General features: G+C 39.2%; 1 protein-coding gene across 1 annotated transcript in view; it reads left to right on the forward strand.

Moving 5' to 3' along the window:
* Nucleotides 1–10,309: 10,309 nt before the first annotated feature.
* The window catches only part of TDRD9 (tudor domain containing 9), an 83,963-nt gene continuing 79,941 nt past the window's right edge, over nt 10,310–14,331 (forward strand). The window contains exon 1 of the mRNA XM_067295639.1: nt 10,310–10,464. Within this exon, the coding sequence (XP_067151740.1) occupies nt 10,313–10,464 (152 nt within the window). The 5' untranslated portion in view covers nt 10,310–10,312. The remainder of the gene's footprint in view (nt 10,465–14,331) is intronic.

The following is a 14,331-nucleotide window of genomic DNA, read 5'->3' on the forward strand; positions in this document are numbered from 1 at the left end:
GGTATTTACATCTCAGTGTTCACTGAAACAGAGTAAAATCCATTGTTAAAATGGGTATGTCTCCAATTCTCAGCTTACTGAAATAAATGCAAAATTTACTTCAAATGTTTGCAAAGTATTTCAATAAAATATCTCAAGGTTCTAATTTGAACCAAAAGAACTTTTTTTCCAAACTACACATGGTATGATATGTGGAATACAGTCTGATTTATAAAGGAGTATAAGGAGATAACTATAATTTCAGGTACAGGAGAATTTAATTTCTTTTTCTATTCTTGTGTACAAGAACACTAAATTAAAAGCTACCTGAAGCATCACCAATAAAGAGTCAATAACAGTATGAGTATAGCTTAAAACTGCTGTAGATATGCTCAAGATAAGTATGGAAATGCTTCTGGTTAAACAAAAAAAGTATCCTTCCCTGTATTCTTGATCCTGTATCAGTGTCTGTTCGCCCTCTAACCCATTTTATTAATCTCCTTTTTTTTTTTTTGTTTTCCTCCATAATACTCTGGTTGCATTCATAGCTTAGTTGGTGCAATTTCTCTTGTTTATACGGCATTCCATCTGAAATACCTCACAACAGTTCTTCATACCTGAAGAATTCCCCTTAATTGTACCAATTCTTAATGTTATCAAAAGCATGCTAAACACAACAGGTTAAAACAAGAAATGAAGACTACAACTGATACTGCAGGAAAAATCTGTGTAGGCAGAAGTACTCATCACAGATGGGATTCATTCAATATATTGCTGTACTTCTACCACCCACAGAACTCCTATTATCATTTCCTACCAAACAGTTCATTAGCTCTGAAGAAATCTCTACTATTGTCTAACAAATAGCTGAATTTGCTGTCATGATATGGATATTAAATAGTTAAAGATCATGCCAATTTAAAAACAAATACAGTTAAGTTTCTGAAGGTCATAATAATTAAAAACATTTTCAGTTTGATGACAACCAGTATAATTTTTGATTTGAAGAAACGCTATCAAACTTTATTACTAAACCTGAAAGTATTCTTTCTGCAAGTATTGAGCATTAAGATACTGTGGTATAATTGTTCTCTGCTCCCTACTTGTTAGTTTGTTCTTTTGTTCCAATTAATTGATACTGTAAGTTTGAGAAAGGGGCATACTGTCACAGAGGAAGGAAGCAAGTTTTTACATTTTTGCTGAAGCATATGCTGACATTCCTGATGTGCAAACAAGGTGGAGTTCTGCATTACTTGAATTGCTGTGAGTGTTGACAGTGATGACAGTTCTTATGGGAGAGACAGTACTTTGATCATGTGTGTAGCTGGGTGTGAGAAGGAAATTTGCATTAAGTTATTTAAGGATTACATTGACACGGGAGAGCCAGAGGAGCAAAGGGTCAGGTAGAAATCCTGATTCTACCCCTTTTCTGCATAAAAAGTTCTGCTGTTGTGCTGTAGCACAAGTTATAAAGTAGCTTTGCTGTAAATAGGATCAGGGAATGGATCCAAATTAAAATAGAAAAAAAAATCACAAATGCTTGCTTTATTATGTTAGAGAAAAACATCTATAAAATTATTAAAAATTCACTGATCACAAGGTGATTCACAAGTAGTTACAGCAGTGCAACTACGAGAAGCAATGCAGTGTGGTATAGGATTGGAAACTCCACAGGCTGGTGTAGCTGCCAAAGCACTCATACTGTTAAACCACAGTCAGAGAAATCACAGTTCATTTAGCAGAGTTTAATTAAAATTTCTAAAGAATCCATTCTTGTGGTGGTCAGCTCATTTTGAGTTAGGGGAGAGTCATTGTCTTCAAGTAGACTGCCTGCAGCAGTGCAGCAGAATACAGGAACTTCTTGTTTTAAGAGTTCCCTGTAAATTAACAAATCAAAATCACATGACTTTTTCTTAAAGAGAATACTAGTTGTTAAATGTTAGTTGCTAAAGGTCATGGAATTTTAGTATGAAGAGCTTGCTGTTCAAGAACTATCTTGTAATTTCTTGTTCCTCCATTTACCAAATTGTTAGCCAACATATTCAATGCCTAAGGGAATCTCCTATCTTACTATTCTTTCCTTCCGAGCAGCTGTACAGATTTCCGTGAATGAAACAATAGAGATTTCACATGTTGATTTCCTCCCTTAGCTTCACTGCAGCCATCTGGTGGTGATGTCACACCGAATCACCTGTGTCTAACAACCACCTGATAGTTTCTCTTGGGGACTGAAATGAAAATACAGTACACATACCAGCGCTGTGTCAGGGTGTGTTTATACTTTAAACAGTGGTTTGCTACCATGATTCAGATGGAGAGGAGACTAGTTCAGCTCTTTTAGTCACTTTAGATCATTTCCTGCAACTTTATTCATCCTCTCTATTAACATGAATACCCAGTAGTTCCCCCCCCCCCCAAGTTAGCCATTAAAGAGGTTAAACAGGTTGGGCTCTGTGACTAATGTTTCCTTTGCTCTGACCGTATTTTTGCTCCTTCCCTAGAGTATTCCACAATATTCTACTAGCATGCTCTATTCCACAATACTCTGTTAGCATGCATGAAATACTCTGAGATTCTCAGCTGTAAGACAAGACTTGAAAATGTTCTAGAAATTCCAGAGCTCTAGGATGGAACATCCTGGCCATAAACCAGATTCAGCATGGAGGGGCAAGTCTAGAAGTATTGGTATGGTAAAAAGTCCACATCTAGCAGAGGGGATGATGAAATATTTGTCATTATTAATACAACACCCTGTTCATGAGTTTTCATGTTCTATATTGATTAAAAAAATAAACACAGCAAGATTTGGTCAAGGTCATACTGCAGTAACCGCATGGGGCTTTTCAACCCTTACATTAGAGGAGTTTGTTGTTCCACTAGCCTTGTAAACAGTCAGTTTTGGTCATTACCAATGCCACATCACAGGCAACAAATTAGGCACAAAAAAGTGTATATGTAATCCTCTCTTTTTAAGGATGTCAGCAATATAAAGACAGCAGCTAAATACATACAGCATGTTAAGTCAACCAGCAGCAAACATTTCCCCATCAGTGTTTTGTTCTGAGCCATGATGGACATTACCTATATGGATAAAAATCCAGATGCCAGTGCTGCAAAGAAAACTCCTGATTACTTCTTCCACTGCTCATAGTAAACGAGAAATTGCTCTTTTCATAATACCTTGACTACTTTCCTCTATTGCCTTTTATACTGCCCAGTATGCTTCAGCACTGAGGAGCTTAAAGTATATAGATAGTGATACAGCACTCTTTGGCTGTGCTGAACTCTGTTTCTGAATCAAGCTGAAGTATAATCCTGACAGTGACTGAATGTTAGATTTCCTTATTCTGTGTCCTACTCAAGTGGAAAAAAATATTGAAACTTAGACACCAGTTTTATTTCCATTATCTTTGGTGGAGGTCTATATGTTAGGGATCATAAACAGGAAGGAATATTCTGAAACCTTCATAGAAATTTGCAACAAAACACAAAAATGCAATTTTGTATGAAATTTGCAAAAATGCAAACTGGAAGGAACCCAGTTGCAGATAGCATTATTTCAGTAGAACCTGCAGTTTTTCATAATCCTGTGTTGCCCATGTCTACTTCCTTTTCCTGTTAGAAAATCTAGCAAGCCAATACAGATATCAAAGGAGTGTTAAGAGTTGAAGTAGGTTAAGTTTTATCTAAAACTGCTATTAACTGTGCTCCCAGGGCACTTAAGGAAAAGCTCCTCACCTGCTTTTCCATTAATGTCCAAGAGAAGACAGCATGTTTATGTAGCTCAGTTCCAGTGTGGTAGGTTGTAGCAAAGATCAAACAAATCCTGTAATGATTCATGTTTTTTTTTCCTAGCTCCTGTAATTGAAAGTTGCTAAAAGCAGGTCATTTGAAATAAGTGTAGGATCTTAGAAACTATAGTCCAATGATCATAAATTTGCATCACAAATGCAAATCTAGCTCAGTAATTGGCATAAGTTTTCCATCTGAACCATTTATTAACTATACCACAACTTTGACCCACCCTGTAATCACCACTGGCTAACATCTGTTCATTTAAAACTCCATTTTTTCTACTTGTATTTTCTGTTCTCTTCTTCTGGAGACTTTTGGTTGTATGTAAAGAAACAAACAGTACATTCCCTCTACCTCTCACTCATTCATTCTGAAGTGGGAAAACACAGCAAGAACAGATTAAAAAAACAACAACAAACCTCCCAGACAGCTGATTCTATCCTATTCTATCAGCTCCGCTCCTTTCTAAAATATACCAAGGAAAGATGTAGAAAGAAGGAAAACTGCAGAAGGTGGAAAAAATGTCAAGAATGCATAAAAGATAGATATCACCTATTCTTTTCAAATCAAGTGATTAATGCTATACCTGCCTCTGCCTTTTTTTTTTTTAATTGACACAATCCATGACAGTATTACTGCTAAATAGCTTTCAAATAGAGCAATGATGTGATTAGTAATCTTACTCTACTGATAGTAGGTACATATCTTAAGTATAAGCAGGAGTGTAGATTTTGAAGAAACTAAAGGCAACACAATGTTGGAATGTTTACCATGTCATCAGCAAGTAAGGTTACTGAGTTCTTGACTATTCAAATAGAGAGTATTTAAGTTACGGCCAGATACTACAGTCTGAGAGACTGGAACCCAAGACTTCACCAAGCTGAAAGATTTAGGATGTTTCAGTAGTTAAAGAGAGGTACATAAGCATGAAGTCATTACAATGACTTAAGCATCAATCTTCTCTAAAGCAGATTAGACTAAATTTAAACAAAACATGACATGCAGCAAAATTTTGGTTTTATGCATTATGTATGTATGGATATTCAGTATGTACACTCCTAAACACTGACTTTTGTAAGACAGAAGAATTCTTCAAAAGCATAAAGTTTAAAAAAATCCTTTTTGTAGCCTAAAGTATTGCACCACAAGATGACAAAGAGCTGGCAATAAAGTCCTCACACTTTGCATAATCTTAAATAGCATTTAAAAAAATTTTTTGAATATTTGAAAAGTTCTAGACAAAAAAGATACTGCAGAAAAGGCTTCATCCTTTTATATGAATTGTTGGTTAATGCTATTAAAAAGTTTAGTTATAGATTCTTTTTTTAAAGTACTATTGCAGAAGTTTAACATGGAACTTGGAAGAATTGTGTAAAATAAAAAATGCTTATTCTAAACATCAGATTTTAAAATACACTCCAGAATACTTCATTCAACATGTTTAATTCCTTCTTACTTCATATGTTTATTCTTTCTGCAAGTACAGCAGATGGATTAGGAACAGTTCTAGAACTATATTAACTTCCCTATGGTGGTAACTTGCTTCATTTACAGCAAAGATGATGAATCACCAAGCTCATATTCCAAGAAAAGAGATCTTTAGTGATGGCCGGCACCAGAGGACTCTGAAACAAAGACACGATTTAGACTGTTCAAACAGTAGAGAAAAAACAATTCAGGAAAGTAGTTCAGAACCTAAAACAGTCCACTGTATCTGAATCTAAGAATTGGCAAATTCAACTACCCTGTCAAATAAAACAAAAAACACAAACTACATATATACATTTAGCTAACACACTAAGAATCCTTTTTCACAAGTCTGGAAATTTTATTAGAGGCAAATCTCAACCCCTTCCCCATTTGGGTATGGTTATTTCTAAATTAAAGTTTATTTATGTTATTATCCTTAAGTATATTGGAAACTATTTCTTACAAGTTCAAACTTGTTAGTTTCTTGGCAGCTAAAATAACAGCTACTCTTAAAATTCAGCCAATCTAAAGAATTCTATGAAATGGTTAATTTTTTCTTTTGTTTAAAGGATTTTCTACAGCCCCTTCCCCCACATACATAAAAACATGCAATTTCCATTCTGCCCCTAAATCCTATAAAAAAGAAAACTTAGGAGAGGTAGCATCAGTGCATATTCACAGATGTTTCCAGATAATACCATCAATACAGCCAGAAGTACATATTTTGAAGTTGTCTTTAAACATTTTCTAAATCAATTACCTAAAACTCAAACTTATGTAAAATATATCGAACTATTTTTACTGCACGTATTAAAAAAAAACAAAACAAAACAGAATATTAGTCTTTCAGTACTTACTATCTGCCACAGCTTTTTTGCCTGAAGGAGAAGAAGAAGAAAAAAAAAAGTTGAATGTATTTCCTACTTACATTTTGCAGTTGAATGAATTATAGTAATGATTTGCTAACTGAGCTTGAAAAAGTGCCCAAAATGTACATTTTATAGGGCATATATCCATATTATATTGATTTTTTTTTAAATGGCTTATTTTTAATTAACCAAGACTCCATGTATTTAGTATTGAAACTCTTACAGAAAGTGTCTTTCTTCAGAATACATACATACAAATTAGTACTACTTTACACAATATATGGATGACCGCACAATATATGAATGTAAATTGAAGTGATAAGAACACAGTTTGCTTTAAAATCTTCCTTTATAATTTAAATGCCTTGTTTTGTATTCCTATTTTTGTTGTTTTCCTGAAACACTGATTCACAGTGACAGGACACAGATATAAGGAAAAAATTCTTTGTAAGAAGAACAGTCACAAGAGGTTGTGCAATCTTCATCCTTGGAAGTAATCATTTGAATTTTGAATAAGGCCATGAGCAATCCGATCTAACTACTTTGAGCAGAGGTTTGGACTAGATGACCCCCAGAGGTCCCTTTCAACTTAAGTTATTCTACAACATACTGTTTTATAAATATTATTTACATGGCTGTTTCTCAAACTGCAGGCAGGGCTACAGCTATTAAAAGTTGTTTTCACTTTAAAATAATGCTTAGCATACAATTCCCTCATATCAAGATTTCAGACCTCAAGAAAACCTACATCACCACATCTACTTTCTACTGAAACAACTACCTAAATGAAATAAAAATAGCATGACAGGAACACATAAACTTTAAACAGTGTCAATTTTTTACTCCAGCTTGAAATAAAAAATTAAAAGGAAAAGTTAAAGCAAAAATAAAACTATCTTTTCCTCTCTGGCTGTATGCTACTTATATTTACTTAAACTTGTAACTGTAGAGTAGTAGTTTTAAGTCATACTGCAGGTTATTTGAACAAAGATAGAGACGTGTGGGGGTAATGTCACTCAGCTGCTTCCACAATGAGGTAGTCCCTCTTCTCTGTGAACTCTGCTACAGTTACATTTCATGGCTCTTGACAGCAGGTAAAAGAGCCGAAATTTTCAGCATAGCCCAAATCAAAGACCAGGACCTTAAAGATACCATGATTTACTGTACCTTTCTGCATTGAGGGACCTGGCCTACTCAAATTTATCAGTTTTACATTAGATATTCTTTTTTTTTCTGTAAGAAAGTAATCCAAGATCACCAGGGAAAACACTTTTTCATCTTCACTATTGTACCTGACATTCTGAGGCACACCAGCCCCAAATAAACTTTACTACTTTAATAAGCTCATGTGGGAGAACCTTCTGAAAACTTTATTTTTTCGCAGCTTTTAAACAAGTGCTCAAAGAATAAGGATTCTAAAAAAAATTCTAATGAAAATAAGTTCTAGTTCAAAACCAATTAAAAAGGCCTTACATTGATTCAGGATTAATCTACAGGAAAAGCTTCTGGCTATAGACTGCAAGTTAGATATGTGAATTTTAAAAAACTCCTACATTACCCACCCGTCATAACGTAGACACAGTTACATTGGTATCTTAATAATATTTTTGTTTGTGTAATCTTCTACACTGAGCACATGTAAACTTTTCTGGCAAAGACTTGGTGTTAAGTAAGAGTTACAATGTCTTATTTGCTGCATATTTTCAGTGACATTTTTAAGTGTTAAGGACATTCTTATCTACAAACCAGGATTTGTAATGAAGACTAATGAAGACTTTTCTAATGAGGACTATAATAACTTACCACCATATGAAATTTTGTAATAGGCATAAGCTGTTATTGCTACACCAACCCATATTTCTTGATAAACGGTAGTGAAGTAGAATTTCATGGCTCTGAATGATTTTGGAACCATGGTCTGCAACATCTGAAAGTTATAAGAAGTTTTGCAATGGTGAGTTTTGCAACTATGTTCTTACCTGATATACATATATACACACATACTCGATATTTATACATATCAGCAGCTTAATGACTAAAATATTCCAAAACCTGTAGGACAAAGGTATTTATTCAAAAAAAAAAAAGAAAAGAAAAGAAAATTCAGAGTTTAGGTTACAATTCAGGTGCTAACACAAGAAAAAAAAAGAATAAATTACAGCTGATGAAAGGCTTCAAAGATAAGTCTATAGAGCATTTACAGAGCAGCAATAGCTAGGCTCTTACTCTCTTTATCACTCTATCAGTGACAGCTTTTTTCATGCGTGTCCAAGTCTCCCTCAAGAGCAAAGCCTTGATCCAAACAAATTAGTAGCAGTCCTTATGCTACGAAGTTCGTTTCCCTCCTTCCTGCATAGCTAACATTTCTCTCCCAACACAGTAGTTTCTACTCACAGGAAAACATATGATATTAAGTTATGGAATTCATGACTTATCATAAATATTATCTTTAAAATATGCCCCAGAGCAATAAGCCTATCAATGTGCTTTAATCTTTCTATCCAGCTTTGGTAGGCAAAGCAAACAAGGAAAATTATATTAGATATATTTTAAAATAGAACTTATCCTCGTATATACATAAAACATTCGCACACATTTGTACCACATTACATAGCAATACTACAAGTTATATTGCATTTTACCTTAGACACAAAGCACTTCACCCAACATAATACAACCCATGGAAGCCTGCCACATTCGGACATGAACAGTACACAGTAAACTAAAAAGTCATGGGAAGGAAAAACAGATTTGTAAACTTCTATGAGGTCAAACTCTCACTCATTTTCTATTACTAAATGTAAAGCATTATTTGGCAAGCAGGAGAAAAGGATGCAAGGGTTGTCAATGACAAAACTTCTGGAAAAAAGATGCCTCCTAAAGAATGAAAGCATCTTAATCGAAATGAAAGTACAAATACAGACCAATCCACATTTATCTTTACTCGCCTATGGAGAGACATTTTAACTGGATTTATTACTGTGGGCAATTTTCCTCAGACAGTGTTGTGCTGCCTGCCACCAATGTTATTAAGAACACTGTGAGGGAAAAAAAAAATCTGGGGCTTGTGTCTTAGGATGAAAAGCGTAGAGACACTCAGGAAAACATACGTGCAAACGAGGAGACCAAAAACAAGGGGAGGAAAGGATTTTCCCACCCACCCCTCCCCCGAGCGAGCAAAACACACAGGATGTGCAACGCCGATTCCGTTAACACCCAGTTAACTCCCCGTAACGACCTTCCCCCAAGGCCTCAGCGGGGGCGACGGCGGATCTGAGTTTCAGGGCACGGCGCCGTCGCGGCCCTTCCTCTGAAATCCGTCCGCGGCAACGCATTATTTGCTTCCCCTCATCCCAAGGGCTCATTCAAGCCTCCCCCCCACCCAAGGCCCCCTGCAGCCCGCCCGGGGCGGGGACCCGCCGAGGCTGGGCCCATAGCGCCCTCAGCACCGCGGGGAAGCAGGTAACGGCACAGCTCGAGCACCGCTGCCCTCCTCCCCGCCCCCCCCGGCCTCGACCCACCCCCGAGACACCCCTGAGCGACGCCGGCCTCAGGCAGCGGCCGCGCTGAGGCGAACCGCCCTCCCCCGCCCCGCACGCGCTGGGCCGAAACCCACCGTTAGCGGCGGGAGCGCGCGCGCTGCCAGCAAAGGTCACCGAGCGCGGAGCTGCCTGCGCCGCCGCCGCGGGGCACGCCGGGAAGGGAAGCGCCGCCGAGCGAGGGGGCCGCGCCGCCGAGCGAGGGGGCCGCGCCGCCGCGCAGCGCCCCCTGCAGCAGCGGAGGGGACGCGCGCCCTGCGCCCGGGCACCGCGCCTGCGCAGCGCCCGCTGCCGCGCGGGGGCTCGCCCGGTGCCCTCCGCCGAGCTTCCTCCCGCTCCAGGCCGCTCCCCAGGCTCCGGAGGGCGCGGGGGAAGCCGCTCAGCGCCAGGCGTAACTCCCGTCACCTCTGTGCGCCCCCCTCCGCCGCTCCGGGGCCTTGCCCGGCCCTCACCCCGGGAAGCACGGGAGGGAGCCGGCGGGGGGGGGGGGTGAAGGGGGCAGTGACGGGCGCAGCCGCGGAGCTCCCCTCAAGCGGGGCGGTGGAGGCAGCGCCTGGCCGTTGGTCACGTGCCGGGGCGGGGCCCGGCCAAGGGCGGGAAGGGGAAGGGGCGCAGCCGGGGCGCGAGGCCGCGTGCGGGGCCCTCGCCGGCGCCGCCATCATGCTGCGGAAGCTCACCCAGGACCAGATCAACGACTGGTTCACCATCGGCAAAGCTGTGCCCACCGCCGAGCTCCTGGGTGCCGAGGCCGATGCCCCGCACAGCCCTCCTCCTCCCGCACCCGCCGCCCGGGAGCCATTAACGGCCGCGGAGTGAGTGCGGGGTGTGACGTCTCCAGGCTGGGGCCTCCGCTCTTGGTGGGGGGACGCTCCCGGCCCTGGGGCGGGTGGGTGGGTGCATGTACAGGTACATGCGCTCTGCTGCTGCCCTTCCCTGGCGTGAGATCAGGGCCCTGTGGTGCGTTTCCCCAGGCCCTGTGCCTCTGGGAGGCCCCATGCTTGCTTTGGACGAGGCTCAGGGTCCCATCGTAGTGTTTGTGGTTACGGTCTGGGTACAGGTGGGTGTGTTTTTGTGGTTTTAATACTTACATTTTATTTATTTTTTTGTCTGCTTTGTTACTTATCTGTATTATCTTGATCATCACTAGAAATCTTACGTGTACGATTTGATTTCTCTGGAGTGCTTTAATGCTGGTGTGCAATTGCAGCAAATTCTGTTGTGGAATTGTGGAACTGCATTAGAAGAGACTTGGTCTAGCCTCAAGTATACAGCTAAGGAATTTTGCCCAGTGGCATAATGATAAATAAACGATGCTCAGGAGTAGATTTTTTTTGCTCACCAGGAAGTAGTACTTTCACAGAGTGTGTTTCATGTATTATTGAATCAATGAGCAACAGCTCTGGCTCTAGCTGATTTTTTTTTTCTTCTTTTTTTTTTCTTACAGTCCCTTAAGAGTATCACTGGCTCTTATATTGCTTTCAGTGGTTGATTTTTGAATGACTCTATTAATTTTACAGTAGATTAATTATTTCACCAGTTTGTGCTTCATACCTGATTTGTAGCTCAGTGCTTCTCTTTCAAGTAGATACATCTTTAATTTATACTGCAGTTTGTAAGCGAATATATTTAATAAATGGGTGTTACCTACTTCATAACTTTGTTGATCAGTTTAATTTGGTAGCTTACCAGATCTTTACAAAATAGTATTATGTAAATTATGCTACATACCTGTAAAAAACGGATTATTTTTTATCTATTTTCTCTTCCTTCCTCTAATGTTCCATTCTAGCCAGCAGTTTTCCAACAGCTGAGAGAGGTGATGTCACATATGGTAGATGTTCTCAGTTATTTATAAACTGTCTCTCTCAACTGTCAGGATGGCTGTGTTAGGAGAAAAATCCAATTCTGCATACTGTGGACATTCTGGAAATGCTTGTTGGATTCTTATGAATGTTTAAAAACAATCGGTTCCAAGCTACAGGAAGACCTGTGCTGTTGAATCATCTAGGTATCTTGAAAATCCTTTCCTCAGCTGCCAGTGCCTTTCCTGCATAGAAAGCTGATGCTATAGCTGATCCATTGAATCACCAACTGAACATTTCTCTTTAAAATATTTTTATATAGAGGGCACTTAGTTTGTTCCAGAAACTTCCTTTAGAGAAGCTTGATGTGAATCCTGAAAAGCAGAGGTGAATAATAGTAAGGCTTCCCTAACTAGTCCTCAAGTTTATCCCAGACAAACAGGTGTCACGGTTGTTGTACAAAAGTTACATGCTTATTTTAAGCTATATTCTTATTTATTCTTAATTTTTTCCAGCCCATCCACACAAGTACTAGAAAATTGTTCAGCTGTATTTCAGGATATGATTGCTTCCAGTGGAAGTATTTCATGACCATCATCATCTTGTCTAGTGAATCTTTCTGCTGGCTTCCCTATGGGAACGTGCGTTTGCTGTGAGCACCAGTTAACAGTCTGTTATCCTGAATCAACTGCTATGCGTGTTCTAACTAAACTGTACATTCGTTGCTCTTGTGACCTATCTGAAGTGATAACTGTATCTGAAGTTACCGGGATAAAGATAGTTCAAGGTATACTGGCATGTCACTCCTTGCATGTGCTTTATTCTCAGATGGCAAAACTTGTATGGTGTTTACAGCCAGAAAGAGAACTGTATGTATATTTGTATAGCAGTCAACCATGTTTGTTATTCAGTAGTGTCTGGATATTGGGGTGGGGGTAGAAGAATGCTTTCACCTTCATGCTTGCTAAACTGGAAGGTATTGCAATGGTGCATAACAATCTTTGTCGGTAGTATTTAGATGAGACTTGGTTAGTGTATCTGTAGCTGCCACAGAAAAGGGTTTGTATGTGCTTTCACATACTTGAATCTTTAAAAGTAGCTGGAGATGCACTCACTCTAGAGTATCTTTTTTTTTTTTTTTCCCCTTCCCCCTGGGTGATGTATGACAGTGTGGATTGCAGTGCTTCTGGAACTCTCTCAAAGGGTGTAAATTGGCTTCTGAGAAAGAATGAATCTTTTCTTAACATCTTAACTATAGATATCCTGATAGTTCAACAGAGACTGTTTAGGATATCAGTTTCTGTACTTCCTTCAAGAGAAGGACAAAACTAGCACGTCAGAATATCTTACCTCCTCTCATCCCCCAAAGTAAAACTGTTATCATTAGCAAGCTCTGAATCACTGACTGAGATCCACTGTTTTTTATGCAAATAGTTACTTAAAATTTTTCCAAAAGCCACCAAACAAAAGGTCAGATTTTTAAGGTTACTTACTGTGCTCAGGAACAGAATTCATAAACCCAGTGTGCACCAGATCTGTGGGACTTCTCAGTCTTTAGTTAGGTACCAATAACATTTCTATAATACCTGGGAAGGGTTTGACCAGAGATTCTTGAAACCAGCTGAGCACTAAGCTGCCTAAACCTAGCAAGGAATGCAGAAGAAAGCAACAGGATTCACCTGGCCTTGTGTGCCTAGGCAGAGAGAAATCCTTTAGACGGATATGTCTTTGCACTCAAAAGCCTTAGAAAGTAAACTTGTTGTGGAATTTGTCAGTTGTGTTAACAGAGAGAGAGCGACGTTATTTTAACAGGTAGGGGTTTTTTCCTTTCTCCTCTGAAAAAGAGAGAGGGGATGTGCATCCTAAATAACCACTTACATAGGCATAGCTTTGCCCATGAAGATTTCTCAAGGCACAAAGTGCAGCTTTTGGCTTCCCTTGTTCTTGTGGCAGTTAGGTGCCTGATTCTCATTCCTGTCTTTTTAAAGTTTCTTCCATGTGAATAGATCCATTCAACCCTTTCATATGCTTTTTCAAAATGTAATTATGAGTGATGTACTGATCCTCTTTGTTCAGTCATAGAACATTAATAGTCTGTCTTGCCTTACTGACATGTGCAAATGAAGCAAGCCTTGTGTCTGTTAATTCTGGCAAAATAATGGTTACACCAAGCGGTTGCTTTGGGGAAAAATGCTAATACTTGTTGATGAATGAAACCTGTAATGTACATATGGATACTCACAGAAGACCTCCTTGGACAGAACTTGCTTATCCCTAGACATAGGTTTAAAGTCTCTGAGCATGGATGCCACGTGCATATGTGTGTTGCCACCAAATGAAGAGGATTTCTGTATGAAGGGCCTTTTGTTTAGCCCATATTTCGTTTCCGTACATGTTTCTGTTTCACAGTTCTGGGAACCTGCGTGCAATTTAGATACCTGTTACAAAACTTGAAGAATTTTGAAGAGGCTTTCATTCATAAGGAAATGCTTAGATTTTATTTACTGGCTTTTTAAGAAAGAGATTAAAAAAGAGAAAGTGAAAATTGTTTTCTTTTGTTGAGACTGGTTGTAGCATAGTACTCTATTAATCCTTTTCTATTTTCCCCTCCAAAATTCTGACTCATTTCATGGGAAAATCAAAACCAAAGTTATTTAAAACTTGCCAAAAGCTTAGGTTTATATTTACTGTAGCCTGATCTATATCTGATTATTGATAGAGACTCTTTTCCCACTTTTCTTGCCTAAGTTTATGTGCAAGAACCTGTAGGATTAATACCAAATTTGTAATGGTGATAAGAAGTGGCTTTAGTTGTTTCTTTTACAAAAAATGTTCCTGAGACTATCGAATTGGATCAAAAAGCCTTGTGTCTCTCTT

Source organism: Apteryx mantelli, chromosome 4 (genome assembly GCF_036417845.1).
Source record: "Apteryx mantelli isolate bAptMan1 chromosome 4, bAptMan1.hap1, whole genome shotgun sequence".
In the NCBI taxonomy this organism is placed as follows: domain Eukaryota; kingdom Metazoa; phylum Chordata; class Aves; order Apterygiformes; family Apterygidae; genus Apteryx; species Apteryx mantelli.